At 41.8% G+C, this 17,972-nt stretch overlaps 1 protein-coding gene across 5 annotated transcripts in view; it reads left to right on the forward strand.

Annotated features, from left to right (window-relative positions):
* Positions 1–1,190: 1,190 nt before the first annotated feature.
* FBN1 (fibrillin 1) overlaps positions 1,191–17,972 on the forward strand; it is a 156,514-nt gene continuing 139,732 nt past the window's right edge. For 3 of the 5 annotated variants that reach the window (XM_040569672.1, XM_040569675.1, XM_040569674.1), the window contains exons 1-4: positions 1,191–1,310; positions 1,565–1,879; positions 14,702–14,784; positions 15,693–15,791. In XM_040569672.1, the coding sequence (XP_040425606.1) occupies positions 1,707–1,879; positions 14,702–14,784; positions 15,693–15,791 (355 nt within the window). In that variant the 5' untranslated portion in view covers positions 1,191–1,310; positions 1,565–1,706. The other 2 variants (XM_040569677.1, XM_040569673.1) reach the window with 2 other exon arrangements.

Below are 17,972 nucleotides of genomic sequence, written 5' to 3' on the forward strand. Positions count from 1 at the left end.
TTTTGTGTACTTTTGAAAGCAGGAAAGCACCTCCTGCTGAAATCTGGAAGTTGATTCCTGGAGCTTCCTTATACCCCTACTATCTAGCAGGTATTTTCATTTCAACTGGGTATACTTTGGTGTGGATCTTGTCGTTCCACTGGATTTCTGCTAACAGTTTGGACTGATTTGTGTTGATTCTAGAAGTAGCCCCATTTACTGTTTTTGTTTTTCTGTAATGAAGGTTGAGCTCAGTTATCCTTGTGTCTGAATTTCCCTTGCAAGGGGTGGAGTGCATACCTTCCACTCTAAGGATTTACAATTTCGTGTCAATGACAAAGAGTTCCCAGTGATCAAAAAAAGAGAAATCCAGAATTATAAGACACAAAGCAGTAATTATTCACAAAATATTCACTATGCCTCTTTTACTCCAAAATCAGTTTCCTTGTGATAGGGGTCTAATAAAAAATAATCTATCAAATCTATGCTTATGCTGCTTCCTAGAGTGGAATAAAGCAATAATGGAACTATGGAATTAAGGGCTTCCAGTTAATAACTGAATTCTCCCCTTTAAATGAGGCCTCTTTCTTAGCCTACCACTGCATGCGCTGTAAGTTTGGTCTGTCGCCGTTTCCAGGCTCAGCTCTTGCCCTAGGGTTTTTGCATCCCTGCAGCGGTCCCTGCCCTGCTAATTGCTAGAAAGCATATTATTCCTCCCGCAGCAGCCTCTAAGGTGAAGCTAGCATCGTTGCAATTTTTCCTTATAAGGGAAACAGAGATGTTCGGCATTACTTTTTTAAAGCCGCTAAGTCGCCGCAGCGATGCTGAACCTCTCGGACGCCTATATTGGTTCAGACGGAGGACTCTGTCCCTGTCCCTGCGCTTTGGGGGTACACCCTGAGCTGCTGCCCCCTGCCCCAAGCCCGGGGGCTCCCCTGCAGCCCGGGCAGGCACCAGGGGTCCGGCGGGTCCGGGCAGAGCCCCGGCCCGGGGGTAGGGGGGCGGCTGGCCGCAGGTGCCCTGCCCGGATCCCTCCCACCTCGTGGAACGTGAAACACCGCCGGCCCCAGCCCCGGAGCCCCCCGGGGTGGCGTTTTGGGGGTGGGGGGGTACATTTTCGGTCACCTCTCTCTCGCGAGAAAGCGGTGCGCGGGCGGTCCTTGAAGAGGACGGGGGGGGAGTGAGAGGAGGGGAAAAAAGAGGAGGAGGAGGAGGAGGAGGAGGAGGAGGAGGAGGGAGGGGGCAGCTGGAGCCGCAGCTGGAGCCGCGGTGGGTGCAGCGGCCGCAGCTGGAACAGCAGCGGGAACGGCGGCCGGCGGCGGCTCCAGCGGGTGCGGGCTCCGAGCGGGGCGGGCGGGCTGGCCGGGGGCTCCTGCCCGCAGGGCTCCCCCCCGAGCTGCCGGCGAGCCCCGGCGCTCCCAGCCGCCGGTACCCGCTCGGCGGAGCCGGGGAAAGTGGTCGCGGCCGGGGGAGGCTCCCGGCGGGTCCCGGTGGCGGGGAGGTGGGGCAGCGCCGGCGGGCGCGGGGCGGCCGTGCCAGCTTTCGCCCTGCCCCTGACGCCCCTTCCTCCCTTCTCTCCTCACAGCTCGTCTCGCAGACGTTTCCGCGGAGGCAGGGCGGCGGGCACCGGCGGACTTCGGCGGCGGCGGCGAGGAGAAGAAGGAGGAGGAGGAGGAAGAGGAGGAGGAGGCGACGGCCGCTCGCAGCCCGGGGGCTCGGGGGACGCGATGTGGCGGGGGCGGCTGCTGGGGATCGCCCTGGGAGTTGCCGTGCTGTGGGCGTCCCAGGGGGGCGCCGCCGCCGCCGCCGGGCACGCCGAGGGGGCGAGCGGCAAGGAGCTGCGGGCCAGCAGGGCCAAGAGGCGAGGGCAGGGCGGCGGCGGGCACGACGCGCTCAAAGGGTAGGTGCGGGCCGGGCCCCCCGGGGCACCGCGGAGGTGGCTGAGGGAAGCGGGGAGAGGAGGCTCGGGGAGGAGGCTCGGGGATGCCCCCACCACAGGGCCGGGGGGCTCCGGGCACCGCCCACAGCATCCCCGGGGAGCCGTGCTTCGTGCGGGGGGATGAGGGCTTCGCTGGGCTGCGGCTGGGCTTTGCTCGGGTGGCTCGAGGGAAGGGCGCAGATAAAGGCTCGCTGCAGGCTCCTGCATTCCTCGCGCGTCCCCTCTGCAGAAAGCAGGGCAGCGGGGAGGCCCGCCGCTTGCTGCCGGCTCTCGTCACCCCCTAAACCTTGTGCGCTGTGCCCCTGCCTTCTGGACTTGTGCTGCTTCTCCACTGCTGCTCCTGGCCCCGGCACCGCTGCTTGTGTCAGAGCTATCCAGTACCTAGAGCGAGCGAGCAATGCGTACAAGAGTGAAAACTCATCATCGAGCATCGTGGCACACGCTTAGCAGGGTGGTTTTTTTAAGGGGCAAATCCGTGTCAGGCAAAATGCTTTCCAAATCCTAATGGAACACCTTTCCTGAGAAAAAATAATTGTTTAGTCAGCTGAAAGGTATTGCATGTGTGCGCAGTTGGAAACGTAGTTCACGGTAAAGGTGAAAGGTTGCAGTATTGGAAGCAAAAAGGAGGTTTCCTTCCTGAGGGGTTCTGGTGCACTGTTTCAGCCCATAGCAAGATTTTTCACTCATCAGGCAGAGAGCAAATGTAGCAAAAATTACACGGAGATAGTTATGTTTCACTAAGGGATGCAAGATTTTTTCTGTTTTCGTGACTTCCCCAAGAGGAGCTATTACAGCTTTATTTTTAGAGGCCTTGATGGATATGCTTTAATTTCTTGCTGACTTCCTCACACTTACATAGTACATTTTATTTATATGCAGATTGGAAATCTTGGCCTTTTTTAATGTTTGCCTAATTGGAGAAGGTTTATGTTTTAGGGTTCTTGTTCTGCAAAAATGGATGCAAGCTGTCGGTATTGTTTTTCAAGGATCTGATTTTGTAGGGTCAGACTCTCTTATTTCATTTCCTCATACCTTGTCACCAGAGGAACAGTTGGACAGAGTAGGTCTTTTCTTTGACAAAAGCTGTTCTTGAAGTTGGGGGCTATTGGGGTTGTTGGGTTGTACTAGTTGGGGACTAATTATAAGTAATAAAAAATTATAAGGAAAAGTATTTTCTAGAAAGAACCTTTTTTTCTTCATGATGTTTTAAAGAACTTTCTCATTTTAGAACTCTGAGTTAATATCAGGCTGACAAACATCACTTTCTGATCAGTGGGATAAAATATGCCACCTAGCACATGTGCACTGCCTTGATGGACTTAGTGGGAGTTAGAGGCACGCAGCTGAGGATAAAATTTCTTTGTTGAATATGACTGTGCTGTTTAGATAGTAATAATAGTGCATCACAGATGATATTTCAATTTTAATCATTTTTGAAGTCCAGGATGGGTTAGGATAAGTATTCAATCTTATGGGTTGATTTGTATGTTTAACTGAAGCCTTCAGCTTGTGTACTTTGCAGTGATTCATCCCCATCCTTTTATTGTATATTATCTGTGAGTTCCATATCAACTTAGTGATCTGCAAATCTAGAGTTAATGCTAATATCAATTTTAGGTATTTTATATCTTGGTCAAATATTTGGAATTTTAGAGTTCTGAATGAGTGTCCTTGGAAGGCAAGTTCTTAAATAAAGTGTGATTGCCAGATGTTCTGAGATACAGTAAAGACAAAACAAACCATTAGTTCGGTTGATAACTTTTTTTGTAACTCTCATTCGAGGCTGAGAGTAGAGTGCATAAGCTGCTTGGAGGAGATGGAAATCCCTTCGTTAACACCCAGTCATCTTTATCTTTGTTGGGAGAACCCTGCAGGACATTTCCAATTCAGAAATTGCGAGTGCTTCCTTAGGTGTGGTAGTGTACTGTACAGTATGAATAAAAAGAATTGTCATTTTAACAGACAAGGTTGGAACTAATTCTTTGGAAACCCAGATGGAAAACGTATTTTGAATGTACAGGAACTGTATATATGTTAGACAGGGAAAATTCATTGTTATTGAATGGACTAAAACACTAAAAATATGATTTTACAAGAAGTTTTTTTTTTTTTTTAACTTGTTCATCAGTACAAATACATTTGGGAATCTGAGGGTTGTAATGCAAATCATAACAGATGCTGGGAAGCTTTATTTTGATGTTATTGTAGTTGACTAAGACTGCTTTTCTTTTTTTCCTTTTTTGAAATGAACTCTTGCTCTGATTGTAGGAGCATGGGGTTACATTTTTAGACAAATTCTTTTAAGTTTAGACTTTTTATTTGCTTGATTATAATTACTATTGAAAGGGTCTTAGCGTTTTAAAATATCAGGGAAAGTCTGTATGTGAATACTAGTCTTTTATGTAAAAATGAAGAAGTCTAAGATCTGTTTCATTTCTGGCGATTTTTCACACTTAACATTTTTTACTGCAAGCTGTTGATGGCAGGAGATGTTTGCTTTCTTCCCTGTGACCTTTGCCTCATTGTTTATACTAGTGAGCTGTCTGAGCACATAATACAGTTCTATAAGTATTTTTAGCTTTAATAATTATAAATTATGTGGAAAAGCCTCTTATGTACTCATTTTAAGGCTTGAAGCTTGCTGCTCCTGTAGTTAGAACTGATCCAACTATTAAAACATTAGCACTGAAGTCTTAGTAGTGCCCAGTATGTTTGGTCTAAGGCAGTGTGTGTTTATGTGCTGGTACCTGCTGCCTCTAAGTGAACAGAAAGCAATCAAAAGAAAGGCAGTAATTAATTTCAGCATGTAACTAGATATATCATTTGCATATTCCCCATTCACAGAAATGTTGCTGGAATCTGTTGTGGTTCAGCAAGTAAAAATAATAAGCATCTTATTGAGACATTTTTATCCACAGAACCCCCAAGGCTTTAACACAAACGTTAATGTGTTGAATTATAAGGCATCAAACCGTTATCCTGCTATTCCTTAAACACCAAAAAATATAGCATCAATTTTTGAAGAAATAAAAACTACAGAACCGGGCCATGAATGGGAAGTTCTTTCTAAGCAATACATTCTTGAAGTGAACCACTTATATACATTTCAATCATTTGAATATAAAGCCGAAAGTAATTTACTGGTGATTTAATTGGTGCTTTACTGCATACAAGAAATATTGTGCTTGAAGATCTTAGAATTAATTAGGTTTTCCCTTTTTCTGATGATGCTAGACAAAGACCTCAAATTTAATGATGATTAATCAGTTCTTAATAAGATTTTAAGCACGTTTATCTGCCTTTTTATCAGTATAATGACCAAAGAAAGCAATTATTTGCCTAACAAATAGCTCAGCAGAAATTTTGAGAGACCTAAAATTTCTTCATACATTTGTGCAAAAGTGATTTAATTTAATTGTTGTGAAATTGAAATGATAGTGAATATTGTAGAACATAATAGTTGGCTTCAATGAGATTCATAACACACTTGGATTAAAGCTATTCAACAGGTGATTGGGCTTTTGGATCAATTTCTGTTGGTTGTGCTCACAAAACAAAGTTCACAGGTTTACTGATAGGCTTGCTTGAGTAAACTCAGTTGGATTTGATCCTTTTTATGCATGACTGCTCCCTGAAATAAAATAAATCTTCTAAATCTATAATATAATTCCAGTATTCAACTATATAATTAAGGCTTCTGGTTTTCTTTTTAAACCAATATTTACCACTAACAGCTTGGTGAAGAAAAGCAGACTTTCCGTACCGGTAAATATTGGTTTATACTGAAAAACCTCAAACATTTTTCTTGCCACTTTTTGGCCTGCACACCTCTGGCTGGCTGCTGGTGCCACACCTTGTCTGTGTCACCCTGGGAGCAGGAGGGAGCCTGGATACTTGGGGATAAAAAGTAATTAAAAATGCACTAGAAACAGAGCCCTTTGGATTGCCACCTGCCAGCCCTGTGAATTTTCAGGTATAAAAGCAATGCCATTAAATTTTAATATAGGGCAATTAAGAATACATGCAAATTACTGTAATAGCTGGCTTCCAGGCAGAATGGCAGACTTCCTTCCAGCTTTTGGCATCTTACGGCGTAAAGCCTCTGTGGAGGTCTCCTTGGCAGCTACACGCAGCATAAGGTTCTGCACCTCTCCGAGTTTCTTCGCTGATGGCCGTGATTTTATTTTTTTATCATTATTGTTACATTATCCTGTACATAAATGGAAATCTAATTCAAAAGTGAAATGAGTTCATAGATCTTGGCATCATGTCTCGTGTACATGTTTCCTTTCTCCCAGTAGGACCATATGATGTGATTTGATGTAGGTGTGACTTTCTCTGGGGAGCGGGATGTATGGACTAGGACTAGCAAGAAGCCAGCACAGAATTTATTCTGCAGCTGGCAATAGCTGTTATCAATGCTTGCTGAAGGGCTAATGCTTAAAGAGGGAATAATGTATGATTTTCAATTCTGATTGTATAGATGTCTTCCCGAATGCCACGATGTGTTTTAATTCTGTTTTTGAATATACTAGTTTAACCACTACATGTAAATTTTTATTTACATTTGATACTTTTAATGAAAGCTGTCTGACAGTAGTCATCAGAAAAGTACTTTTGATGTACTCAGTATTTATTTCCCATTTGATGATAGCAAGTCACTGCTAGAGCAGACAGTGGAAAAAGGCTACAATAAATGATACAGCAATGTTCTTGACATGCTGTACAAAACGTGGTTGTGTTGGAACTATTGTAAAATTGGCTCACGGGGCTCGGATGAAACAAGTTTCCTGTCACCAAGCCCCGCTTTGCCAAGACAACATGTTGAAAATCAGGACTTGGATGTAGTTATTTTCCTTTCTTCCCTTCTTTTATTTATTTATGTATTTATTTAGTTATTTTGGCCTGCATAGTCCTTAGCTATACCAGGTTGGCCTGATACATGACCCAGGTGCTGCAGGGTAAGTCACAGCTGGCATGCAATCCGTTTGTACTTTGTGTCCAGAGGGGAGGAGAATTTCCCATTGGGTTTGCCACTTCTGTCTCATCATAGGAAGGTACATTGCTGTTCTCCATTCTGGAGATGTCCTGTGCAAGGCTGTTTGTGGCTATGACTAGCTGGCTGGCCAGTTAGAAGGAGATTTATGCTACAGCTCTTAACTCAGAAAACAAGAGACGCTGTAGATCGCACAGTTTCTTCCCACTTGTTCCAGGTAATCATTTTCTTCCACAGTTATAAGATGGGATTATCTAACATTTTGTGTGGTGTTATCTGTCTGGAGCCTTTCTGATCTCAGTTTGTAGTTGTTGAACTTCTGTCGAGGGAGACAGGTGGTGTTCACTCTTTAGAAACTGGATACTTAAAGGACTGGAGGGAAGAAGAGCACCTGCAGAGAGCGCACCTGATTGCAGCACAGTGTGGAGAAGTAATCCTCAGGCTGCGACGCAGGTTTCCAGAAAGAATTGTTTGGAGGAGACCGAAGAAGCCAAGCTGTGGCTCTGAAAATACTTTCTTCAGTAAAGGGCCAGTTTAAGGCTTGCAAAAGTAAACTTCTTCCTTCTTGTTAGCCAACACAAGCTACATTTTGTGTTCAGTGGCAGTTCTGCAAGTTGTTCACCAGATTCAGTCTGATCTGGGTGTGTTTGCTGTTACCTGGATAAGCTCCTCTATGTGCAACTGCATAGTACAGCAGTGACAGAACATTTGGACTGTGCTGAGCTTGACGATGCAGACTTTGAAGTAGGCACAGGGCTGCTCTCAGTTCTTTGGGAGAAATGGGAGGATCACTTGGTTAGGGTTTGGCAGGGAGAGTCTATCTGTCTGCTTCATTTACAGTGATTCTTATTGAATAAAATTGCAGCTTCTGTTTTCCTGTATGCCTGTTTTCCTTTCCTGCAATGTGTCGTTCAGCGGTGCTGCTCACTTAGGATAGTCTTGTTTATTGTCATTCATCTTCCATCCTGCAAATGTTGACTTTGAAGCCTCTCATTATTAGAATAGTAGTACCCAAAATGCAAGACCTAAACGATTTAGGTACATGGATCACCAGAAAAAACTTCCTCTTGATAGATGTGTATGAGACATTGGCTCACTGGAGGCCCTCTCTCCTTAAAAAAGCTTAGGAGCAAGGGATCTTTGCATTTGTATGTATGGAAATAGTAAGAGATTAATCATTAGCTTTTTTGCTTGCAGTAAGATCACCTTCCATCTCATTCCTCTTCTTTATCTCCCTCCTGATCCTTAAAGACGAACAGGACATAGATGCATGTGTGTCACTTTGGTCTTTCTCCCCAGACTCAGTAAATATTTTTGTAAAATGGAACAATTGTGGCCTGGAGTGTTTCTGATTATCCATCGCACTGGGCTGGAAAATATGTTTGTAGCTCTTCAATCTTGTATTGTGGATGTCTCTTTTGATTGTTTTCACATCGGTTCTGACTAGCCCATTTCAGTGTTGTTTTATTATTTTTAGGATTTCAGACCTGCGGAACAGCCTCATTCATGTTAAGGCTGATGTATAGATAGAGACATAAGAAGAATCATTTTCTGGTTTTGTGACAGTTCTGTAATGTTTGGGCTCTTCTCTGGAAGGTACATTGGAAGGTAAAACGAAGCCTGTTAAATTAAAACCTGTGCCTTCTCTTTTTGTACGTATATCTTCATTGAGGTATGAAGTAGTTCTAGCTTTTATCTGGAACAATACTTTGAATGTTGACTTGCTGGAGAATCTGTTGTTTTCCTTTCTACTTCTCATTTTGTGAAATGATTCATGACCATTAAAGCCTCAGAAATACCAAATGAAAGCCGCAGTTCTTTTGTCTACAGTCTTAATCATTTTCATCCACTTTTTCAAGCTTCCCTCTCATGTTTTGCTGGAGGACATCAGAATATCCAGTGATGTTCAGCTGAGGTTTCAAAATAAGATTTGTTTCCTTTCAGGAACATTTTTTTTCCTGTCTCTTTTCTCCTTTGTTTTTTCTCTCTGATGCTTCTTATTTTTCTCTTCCCTGTATAGAGAGTAAATTACGAGTGACTGCTAGGGACAAGGTGAGCTATAACAGTGGGATCAATTTTCCTGTTGCGTGACAGCAGACATACAGTTAACTGACCTTTTGAAAGCACAGCGTTGCTGTCCCAGCAAGGAAAGAGTCAGAGGGTAGGAGACAGAATGATGTGGAGGGAGGAGGAGGAACACTTCAGTCTTAGCTAAAATAAATCTTCCAGTAGCCTAAGGGAGAGCATTTTAAAAGACAAGTTAAAGGCATTGCTTAACACCTGAGGACATTTGCTGACAAGCATTGATACAGCTGTTGGGTTTATGAGACTCTCCGTAAGCGCTGGGATGTACTCCAAGGTGGGGATGGCGGGTAGCACTGGAGAGTACCTGCTGGATCCCTCCTGCTGACCAGCCATGCTTGTCTGGCCCAGCAGATAGTTTTTATGGTGGTATACTCATGCCTTATACTTGTGTCTTACGCAGCCATGTGAATTGGGTGTCGAACTGGACCCACTGACATTCTCATGTGGAACAAGGAGGGAGTACGTGCCAGAAGCACGTCTGTCCCTGGCTATGATTGAGAACAGTGCCTGGCTGTCAGGTTAGATGGGTCTGTCCCTGGAAAAGACACAGGCAGATTTTGAGAGCAAGTGCGGAAGAATTCACTTAATCAAATTAAGTCAAATACTGTTGTCAGGTTGTCACAGTTTTTAAATGCTGTATTTAGCTGTCACAGTGTGATGAAGTTAGGGTTAGAAAAGTGCTCAGTGTTGCTGCAGGAAACTTGCATGTCATTCTGAACTCTTGACTTGCACATAGGCCAGAGCCAAAGACACCCGTAGAGCTTCTCAGCACGTTATTTTTTTAGTTGAACTGAGCCTGGATTCTGGGACAGTGGTATCCTTACTGTCAGAGTGAGAAATAGTTATCATATTAGGCTCTCTGCATGGCACAAACATCCGGCCTCACTTATTGCATGGCAAAAACGAGTATATCAGAAGCAATCCTTTCTATATAAAAAGCGTATTTTGCTTAAAAATGTGTACTTATCCTTTGTAGGATAATAGGAATGATTTTTTTTTTTGTTTACTCTGAGTCTTGCATTGTTTCCTAGAGTTTCCTTTTAGGCGGATGAAATAAGTAGCTTCCAGAGTCCTCCTCCTAGCAGTCAGGCGGCAAGAAGATTTCTAATTTGTGCACCAAATATCTGGCTTCTAGGTTGTTTAGGTGGGAACGGACCTCTGAAGACTGTAAAGTTCAACCCTTGCTCAAGGCAGGTGAACTTAGGCTGGGTTTCTTACAGCTCTGTCCAGTCAAGGACATTGCTAAGGATGGAAATTCTTGAGTCTTGTGTTCAGCTCTAGGGGAGTCAACGGAGTGGGGCCATTTCGCACTGTCAGCATTTACTCTGAGGTGCTGAGGAGTTTAGGGAGGTATGGAAAGCTGCTTTATGACAAAAGGTATAGATCTGATGGTGTCTCTGGAAAAAAGCTTGTAAAAGTTATTCCTTTTCACATTTTGGAGCCTTAGCTACTATTTCTTGCTATGTTGGTTATCTCCAGACTTAGAGGACCACGTTTTTCAGACTACACTACCATTTCTTCAGGTACCGTTTCTCATTCTTTTGAACTCCTGGTGCAAGCTTGGAAACACCACCCAAATTCTAGGTGGAAACGATCAGCAAATAGTTCTGGGTACAGTTTTAGCAACATAAGAAGAAAACTAGGCAAGGGCTTCTTTGAAAATAACAGATGGCTGATGATATTGCTTTAAATTGTCTCTCTTATGCCAGAAAACTGTGTCCCTACGTTATGTTAAAAATAGGCCAGCTGCTGCAGCCAAGGAGTTAACTGAAGTCCTTCATTAGGCATTTTCTTGCAATGAAGAATCCCTGCACGTTTCTACAGGGAGAGGAAAAATGGGCTGAGGGAATGATGAGAAACCTTCCTCTGTGTCCCTGCACCTCGGCTCAGCTGTATCTGGAGATCAGCTATCTCCCGTACTTGCTCAGCTGTTCCTGCCCACTCTGTCTCGTCTCTCCACCTAATTTATTTGAGACCCACGCTTTGGGTTTGATTCAGCCTGGGTTACGACAGCATTGGCCAGTGCATGGCAGTGCTGCTGACGGAATTTTGGCCCGAAACTTCGCTCGCAGCAATGCTGGAAACTCTTCCTGCCGTGGGAGCAGCTGGGGGGCGATGCTTTCTTCAGGAGTGGGCTGTCATTTCCTCGAGAGGTCACAGGCAGGGTGAAGCGGGATGCACAGCATTAGCACAGCCCCGGGCAGGCTGCAGCTTGGGCTCTGGCTGTGTGTCTGTCGGGGCCTTGCAGAGGACAGCCGTGATGCTGGAGGTGTCCCCACTGCTCCTGTGCTGGGTGGTTTCTTCTTAACAGGGGTAGAGATTCCCTGCAGTTGTTCCTGAAGAAATCTTCTACTTTGATGCATGCAGATGCTGTCAGCCAAGCCTGTCATTCTCAAGCATTAATTACTGGAATTTCTGGATGAATGTTTTTCTCTTCACTGTTGCAGTCATTTTCTAGTTGATGACTAACATCCTTTGATAATTATTTAACTCATTTTGCTACTGAATTTGTACTTGCATATCATCAAAGGTATAATTTCGTGTTTATTTTGGATGCCTTTGATGAAACTGGATATCAGTCAGTGTCTCTCAGCACTGTACCATTACAGAAATCCTTTATGGTTTACAAGTTCAGAAGTGACTCCGAAATAAAGAGAAAGCCTTCCTCCTTCCCCTCTCCCTACCTCAACCTTCCCCCCACCCAAAAAAAAAAATAAAAAAAATTGAGAGCATGTTGAACCTGTGTTTTTCAGTGTTTTGTCTCCTTGCCTCCTAAAACGTCTACAGTGGTCAGGACCCCAAGAGCTTTAATAAGCATGGACATAGTGAATTTGCTCCCCCTTGCCATCCCTGTCTCCATGATGGGCACCATGTTGAGAGCTCGCTGTGTTATGGGAAATGTGTTCCACTCTGCAAGAGGAGAGAGGCTGGGGTTTAGGAAGCGGGTGTAGGGCTGCTGCCTCCTTTGTTCCTGAGAGGATCTCAGGATCCCTCAGCTCTCCTCATCCCTCTTCTGGCTTGGGAGTGACAGGAAGGTGCTATGGGTGCCTTTTTACCTATTTTACCATTACAAATCAGGTTTTATTTTATTACTGAGCTCTGTAGTGCTGTTCAGGAAAACAGTTTTATAAGAATATAGAATGCTTCTTTTTTTATTCATAGCCTGTAATATCAGCAGGAAAATATGTTCTATTAAACCAAGTGGTGGTTAACTGTTTAAATTAAATACTATGATAGAACCTTTGAAATATGATTGATAGTGTCCATGATTTTACATGAGGTAAATTGTTATCCTTTCAAATACTTTATTTATTTACAGGCATTTATTGCTATAGTGTTCGATCACCTCATAAATATCAATGAATTTAACCTTCAAACTTAACTTCTTTTAAAGACATTTTACAAGTAGACACAAGTAAAGAACACTCCTTTCCCTCTCAAAGGAGCCTACAGTAGAGCTTAGAATTTAATACAGGTTTCTTTTATGAGCTAGACAGCAGCTTTCTGACGAAAAACTGTTCCACTGGAAAATGCACTTGTCAGACGCAAACTTCCATGGAAGTACAGTTTGATGACTTTTTTTTCTTCTTTCTTTTTTTTTTTTCATTTTCTTGTTTGAAAGCTAAGCAGGCTGCCCCAGAGTTGGAGCTTCTTGGACGTATGGCGTAGTCTACCATGTGGACAGCCTCAAGACTCTCAGGGTCTCTGACTTCATGGTTGCTGGCACATCTAGGTTTTCCAGAGCCCCATTTTGGAAACAGATTTTAAAAATCGTCTTTCTTCATGGCACAGATGTCTGCTCCTGATTCTTAACTTGGTCCAGATGGTCCCCAAAACCATGTGCTTGACGAGATGGAAATTTGACAGAGTGTCTGTGTATCACTTTATGGTCAGCTGGTTACAGATTATTACCAACCTGGATCAGAAATGGGTGGTTTGTGCCTGTAGTTGTAACAGGTAGCAACAAAACCATTCTGTCTGTCTTAGTAAGTTCCATTATTTCTTCTGACCAGAGAAGGTGAAAAGCAATCTCACTTGTCTGCTTGCCAGTCTTACTTGGCAGATGATCATGGAGCAACATTTGGCATTGATGAACAGGGAACTCTAGGAAAGTTACATGGTTATAGCCCTGCAGGGAAGTAGCTGACATTACTAAAACTGAATACATCGGAATAATATGAATAAGAAGAGTGCAGGAAGGGAAAAGGGCCCTGCAACATGCCCAGTTGTGTTGCTCACAGCCTCAGTTACCACTTTGCAATTATACAAATCTCGTGGAAGATAATGGTAGTTTGCTTTGACTTGAGTAGTTTCTGGCCAAGCACTTAATGAGGGGACTAGGTGTCACTGAAGTTGCTGTAATCAGAATACTTGAAATTATATGAACAATGCAAATCCCTAAATAAATACAGTATAAAAATCTTGTTATTTAGAAAATGTGCATAAGTAAATGTTTGTATATATTAAGATTGTTTTTGTTAAGTTGCCTCACCATATGAGGTAACTGTTGTTTACTTAGCAGTTGCAATACTAGGGATGAAGAACTTTCTGAACGACCAAGGACAAAACAATAACAAAACCCCTTCCTAAAACAATAAACACTTTAAATCTGTCTCTAATCTGTGTATAATATTTTAATAAAGCAGTTTCTAGGAAGTACTAGTTTATAGATAGCTTTAGTTGCATTAATCTATTGAGTAATTGCTCATAATAGTAATATATTGTAAAATTTTCATCTGATAAGATTGAGACATACAACAAAAGGAGGCGTATTTTTTCATTTTTGAAGCTATGCCTTACTAGCTTTACGTGCGTGGATGCGTTTTGTGCATTAAATAAATGGGACAACTTACATTAAAAAAAAGTTACTAGTGAGGGGCATAGAACAGTTTAAACTTTTCTATTTTTACCAGTGAAATCATAGGAATGCTGCCACATCCTTTCAGCTTTTGTTGTAAACTCTTTTTGTATACTTTTAAAAAAAGGAAATATGGGTGAGAGGGATGGGGTGGAAAGAAAAATTCCTATGGATCCATCATTTAAGAAGTGCAAGAAATACTCATTGGAGTAGCCCTTCATTTGTATTTCACATGGCCCTATCTGTCTACATGCACCCACATCCTTGATTTTTTTTGACAGTAAGTCAGTTTTGCTAATGAAGCATTTGCGTATTTTGGCTCATTTGGCTAATGTCATGATTGGCATGTCTCACTGATACATAGACATGTAGTTTTGCTCAGGGCCAAAACAGGGAACAGTAACAGTGCTTTAGACTAAAGCAGAGAAGACAAGAAGCTTAAAAGTTATTGTTCAAAAGGCACTGGGTTTCTTCTGTATTCATTAATGATGATGGTTATGATCCCTCATTTTGTATTTAAGTGGGTGTTTTGCTAGAAAACTCTGAGTTACTTTTTCAGATATGGGTTGATAGGAGGCAAGTTTTGTCCATTCTGTTCCTGTTGTTCAGTTGTTACTGATTTGATTTCATGCTTTATAATGTCATCTTCAATTTGTAAGAGTGTATGTCACATAAAAAAAAACAACAATCTAAGGCATACAGTTCTGCTAAAAACATACAACACTTTCAGATTTAATTATTGAAATGTATATTGCAATGATTTACTTTTTCCATCTTTATGACTCTACTATAGAGCATATTTCTGAGTAAAAATAAGAATTCGTTCTTTTTTTTTTTTTTCCAGACCAAATGTGTGTGGATCACGTTACAATGCTTACTGTTGCCCTGGATGGAAAACTTTACCTGGTGGAAACCAATGCATAGTCCGTAAGTTAATCTAGTTATATGTTATGACTGAGGGTTTATCTTTGTCCCTGTATGTCAGGGTATTTTTTTAATTGTATACTAGAACTGAAATGTGTTTCTGTATGGTTTCAATAACAGCTGCACATCATTTCTTTACCATTTCAAATATATTAAACTAATATACGGAGTTTTGTGGGCTACAATATAGTGATGTGATACCAATATTTAACAAAGGATTAATCTCATCCACATGTTCTGTTTAAGTCTGTGGTAGAGGGATGCAAGGGGTGTGTGGACTCTCAGGAGTGAGTAGCTGTGGAATACGTTAATCTATTTAAGTAAATGGAAGGAGGCAACAGCACTGGGCCAGCAAGTAGATTTGCTCTGCTTGTTTGGACCATATCCCTGAAATATATATGTAGAGACATAAATGTATACATACGTACATCATGTTGCTGTATACATATCACGTGTAATATTACATTGTCCCAGAAATAATTCCGTAAGGCTGATAAGACCCTCTCCAGAGATACTGAGGCAATGTGCTCTCAGATGGTAATTATTACACTGCTGTGTCTGTGGTGCAGCAATAAAGACAGCATTGTAATGCCGCATAAGAGCCATCCTTCCTCCAGGAGTCATTTGGTAAAATGGACCACAGTTTTCCTTTTCCAAGGAAATCTCCCAACATATCCAGCACAGCCCGTGGCATGTTCCCAGGCTTTTTCATAAGAGACTGGATGTTTAAGTTTTAGTTGTTTTTTAGAGTTGGAGATGAATGGCAGGAACCCTTTTGGATTCTGTTGTCTACAATTTAATGAGTTTGTAACTATGGGTGTCAGGAACTGAACGCGTATTTTCTATGAGGTGTTTTTTTATGTTTGGGGTTTTTAAAGCATGTTTTAAAGGCATATATGTTTTATTTGTAGCGATTTGCAGACATTCCTGTGGGGATGGATTTTGCTCTAGACCAAACATGTGCACATGCCCAAATGGTCAGATAGCCCCCTCCTGTGGTTCAAAATCAAGTAAGTATTTCTTCTGTGTCTTTGATACTGTTTTGTGTCCGTGAAACTAGTGAGGTATGTAAGATAGTTCAGTGCTCGATATTTAGGACAAATTACTTCTGAGTCACCAGATGTACTTGACCACAGGAAAGAAAGTATAGCCTCCTATGACGATACTGAATAATGACTCAGAAACTAGCTATTGGAGATGCTCTTCTTTGCCAAATTAGTTTTATTGGAAGTTATATTTATTTGCCATTTTGTAACACTAATTCCTTATTTGCCATTTTGTAACACTAATTCCAGTCTTTGTTTGCTTTCTGGAAAATGTCTTATTTTTATTCAACACTAGATATGCACAGATACACTGTTCAGAAGTTGTAATAATAGAGAGATCACTGTTGGCAATTGGCTGAATTTATCTTGCTGTGTAATTCTTCTGTAATTTTGGGGGTTACTAAGCCAGACACTATGCCGTCTTTTACAGACATAGGCCTACTGATTTGCAATGAATTAATCGAGTATTATAGCATTTCCTTGCCAGGCTCAGTACGCATCTTCTGAATCTAATGTTGCTGAACTTATTAAAGTGATGCTTTTGTAGGTGCTGGAGGTACAGAACTGGTCAAGGTTTTTAAGTGGAACAGCTTTTCATTGGCAAAAAAACCAGATGCATTGAAAATGAGAATTTTCAGAGAGATGACTGTCTAGAAGTGTTTGAATTTCAGGTTTTCAAGGAAGGTTTCCTAGATCCATAATAAAATAAGTAAAATGAAATTAATACAATGAAACAAAGAGCTCAGTGGTTAATCATGGGTAGAGTATCTGATATGAAGTAGGATCTTGGTTGGGATAGTGTCTCAGTTTGTATCTGAGATGCCAGCTGTAATCTCAATTGTATTCTCATATAAATATGGTGTTTGTCTCTTAGATATAGAAGTCTTTGACTTTTGTACAAAATAGGTAGTTTTGAGGATGAAATGTGAGGGAAAATTTTTTGGTGCAAATGCCCATAACTATCTGAACAAGATATTGACTGAAGTCAGTGAGGAATGCACTCAACTGACATCTGTAATATTATGAAAAGCCGTCATCCTTTTCATTTTGAGTATCTTTTCAGACTCAGTGTGTAGTCTGCTTGGTCCCCATGTTTTACCTTGCCATTTTCCTGCTTTCCTAGTTGAAAAGTGTTCCTACGTAACTGACCACTTCAGTTTGAGGCTTTATCATCCTTTTCATGCAGTTAACAGTGGAAAAACAATAACAACTGTGGAATGTAATGGAATGGCATATACTAAAATGGTAAATATTGTTCATAGTTCAACCCCTTTCTCATGCTCCTGCGATGTCTGTTAGTGAGAGGCTGGCATGAGGAGCGTATAGAGCTGTGAAGCTCCCAGAGAGTACTGGAAGGAGAAAGAGTACAAAATGCTGAAGAAATGTCTATGTTGTTCATTCCTGCCTGGGTTTGCAGCTACTGTTTTACCAGGTGCACACTCCTTAATCCTGTAATCTAGTAAAGGAAAGCATGACTTTCTCCCAAGTCCCATTCAGAGTACAGAAGAGATATATCCCTACTACATTTGTTTCGTGTTTTGGCACCTTTGTAAAAGGCCGGAACAAGTGGGCCTTAGTATTACCTCATTTTGTTTTAGGCCACACTGAAGTATTTTATGAGTCAAGACTTAAAAAGAAAAATAGAGTATGAGTAAAGATAAAGTTGTTCTTGTGGTTCTTCTTCTGACATATTCTACCATTGACCTCTTTAGTTTTAGCCTTTATTGGAGTTGTGTGCATAGATAAATGGTCACAAAACGACTTCACTACAGTTTTTAATGAAGCAGCTTCTAAAGATTATACCTGTTAGCTATTTTGGTTACTGTTAATTACTTCTTCTAAGTATAGGTGTTCTACCAATGAAAAGCTTTAATCAGTGCTAAGATCATCTTCCTTATACTGCTGCCTCGGTTTATAAGGCCTACATTAAAATGTTGCTTTTCTGTACACTATACCAATACATTCAGCAGTTGGTGTAAAAAATACATTGTTTATTTCTCATTTATATATGCAGTAGCTTAAGATATTTTTTGTGTGTGTGGTCACATCACCTTTATTTAGTAAAGCAAACCAATTTTAAAAGAAAAAGTGTCTTCAGTTGTTGTAGAGAGAAATGACTGTACTGCCTCTGTGCACTCTTGTGTA

This window comes from Cygnus olor, chromosome 11 (assembly GCF_009769625.2).
Source record: "Cygnus olor isolate bCygOlo1 chromosome 11, bCygOlo1.pri.v2, whole genome shotgun sequence".
Lineage (NCBI taxonomy): Eukaryota > Metazoa > Chordata > Aves > Anseriformes > Anatidae > Cygnus > Cygnus olor.